The 2500-nt window shown below is 40.5% G+C and overlaps 1 protein-coding gene across 1 annotated transcript in view; it reads left to right on the top strand.

The window, feature by feature from the left end:
• The window catches only part of LOC106806032 (thiol protease SEN102-like), a 3286-nt gene extending 2210 nt beyond the window's left edge, over nt 1–1076 (top strand). Inside the window, exons 3-5 of the mRNA XM_014807874.1 lie at nt 1–112; nt 513–663; nt 1021–1076. The exon at nt 1–112 is cut by the window's left edge and continues 125 nt beyond it. Of these exons, the coding sequence (XP_014663360.1) occupies nt 1–112; nt 513–663; nt 1021–1034 (277 nt within the window). The 3' untranslated portion in view covers nt 1035–1076. The remainder of the gene's footprint in view (nt 113–512; nt 664–1020) is intronic.
• The last annotated feature ends 1424 nt before the right edge of the window (nt 1077–2500 follow it).

Genomic DNA, 2500 nt, shown 5'->3' with positions numbered 1-2500 from the left:
CGGCTGTTCGCAAGGCGGCGATCCTTACTACGCTCTCGAGTACATACATTTCGAGGGCATCAGCGAATCGAGGTTCTATGCGGATCACCCTGACACCATCAGTCAGGCTCTGGTGAGAACACATTATACTGTCACGTAACTGGGACCCTGCAAGGTTACAGTTTATGTGCGTAGAAATGTTCGCAGAATTTTGTGTGATACGGTTAGGCGATAAGGTAATAACATAATAGTAAAATAGCAGGTATCGCAGTGATCGATGTGGATCGTATAAACCCTTCTATCGTTGCCGAGATGCTAGCATATATAAACGAAATTAGAAGGTTGTGAGACCGTGATACCAAGCGCAACCATTCACACACACGCGTGCGCACGTACAAACGCGCACACGTGTGCACACGCACACTCATACTCACGCACGAATACACGCACGCGCGTGCATGCACATACACGCGCTCTCGCACGCGCGAGTCATGCACGTTAGCTATACAAGCGTTTTAACCTCTAACCCTCAGCCGAAGCAATGCGTGCGTGATGTGCCTCGAACCCCGGTAAAGGTTGACGAAGCAGGCCTGGAAAGCAAAGAGGCGAACCTATATAGTCTGCTGCAGACAGGTCCTGTCATCGTGGGGCTCAACGTTGAACCATTGCAGTTCTACAAGGAAGGTAGTCAAACGCTTACATGATGCCATGCCACAGAAACGACTATCATGCATATATATATATATATATATATATATATATATATATATACTTTACTATAGTACATGATTACAATCGAGGTAAGATATTCTCCGGTCTTTCCAATCATCAGTGATAAATAATTGAAAGCATCAATGTGATCCAAATATTCCATGAGTTGTTATTTTCGTGACCAAGTACGAATCGTCCATTATAAATAAAAATGCACAAAACAATAACAGCAATTTGATAATCACGACCAATCGTGATCATACAAAATAGACGCGTCTGCAAGATGGCCCGGGAGATCGAACATAGTTAGAATGCAGACGATGATTGGCAGAATCATTCGATGACAATACGGCTCCAAAATCACCGCTATCCGAAAACATCCAGGCTTACATGACGCTGATTGGATACGGTTCCGACGGTGGAACTACTACGCGCCAACATGTGGGTGAACGACTGGGGCTGTCCCGCACGAGGAGTACGATTAACATATAATAATGCGTCACTGACATGGCGCGAAAACGATTGCTTGTCTTTTGCTCTTGATTTACATGTAATATATACTAATATAAGTTATATAATATATACTTATATATATTTTATATTATATTATATTATATTATATATATATTTATATATATATTATAATTATATTATATTATATTAATTTACTTATTTATATTATATTATAATATATTATATTATATTATATTATTAATTTTTATTAGCGATATCGGGATAGATGACATTATTATATTATTACTCTTTGCTAATTAATTGAAGCATACCATGCAGCTGAGACCTGATGTGGATTAGTTCGTCTGGTCTTGTTGCGTGAGAACAAAACATGCCGATGCCGTCACGCGGCGAAATGGTTTAGCTTTGAGCATGCGCAGTGTTTCTATCTCGGCAGTGTACTGTGTCCCCTGCTCGTAAACCTTCCGATGTTTCACGTATTATATCAAGAGCGTATTAAGTATGCTTAATATATAACTTAACATATTTAACTATGTATTTAACTAAATACATAACTTACATAACTTACAAACGTAACTTAACTTAACTTACTATGCTTAACATTCTTAATACGCTCTTGATTATATTTAAATTGACCTTGCGTCACACGTTGTGCGTGCCTTATATGAAGTGAAACAGCAATCGAGTCCCAGTCGTAGAGAGAGACGGTGAAGGCGATGATGCTACAGATTCATGTATATAGCCGTGCCCGCTGATGTGAGCTTCATACATGGACTGACATGCGACAGGTTCGCAGCAGAATTGACCTAACAATCTTGAGCAGCACTATCTATATCTACATCTATATCTCTCTATATCTATAGCCTCTATATCTACACAGCTTCAGCGCTCGCAGAATGCTAGGTTAATCATTTCGGATTGATCGCAAAAACATTTACAAAACGTGTTTATTTCAGTTTTGGTTCCGACTTCGGTGAAAATGGCTACGTCAGATTAACACGCAGGAAAGAAGTCATGGGAATAGGACGTGACGTCATAATTCCAAAGATTCTACAAAGCACACCGTGAAGACGCGCATAATCATTATCGCATCAAAGAAAAGAAACAGTTCCTATATATATATCGTTACTATGATATAAGCATCTCAATTTGTATCGAAGTAAAAAACAACCTCGTCTCCTAAAATACAACGTGTGAGTGTGTGTGTGCGTGCGTACGTGCGTGCGTGCATGCGTGCGTGCATGCGTGCGTGCGTGCGTGTGTGTGTATGTGCAAGCGAGTGTGTGTGTGTATGTGTGTGTGTGTGCGTGCGTGCGTGCGTGTGTGTGTATGTGCA

The sequence above is a fragment of the Priapulus caudatus genome, unplaced genomic scaffold, assembly GCF_000485595.1.
Source record: "Priapulus caudatus unplaced genomic scaffold, Priapulus_caudatus-5.0.1 Scaffold137, whole genome shotgun sequence".
In the NCBI taxonomy this organism is placed as follows: Eukaryota; Metazoa; Priapulida; class Priapulimorpha; order Priapulimorphida; family Priapulidae; genus Priapulus; species Priapulus caudatus.
Note: the sequence above shows the minus strand (reverse complement) of the source record. Positions and strands in the feature narration are given on the sequence as shown.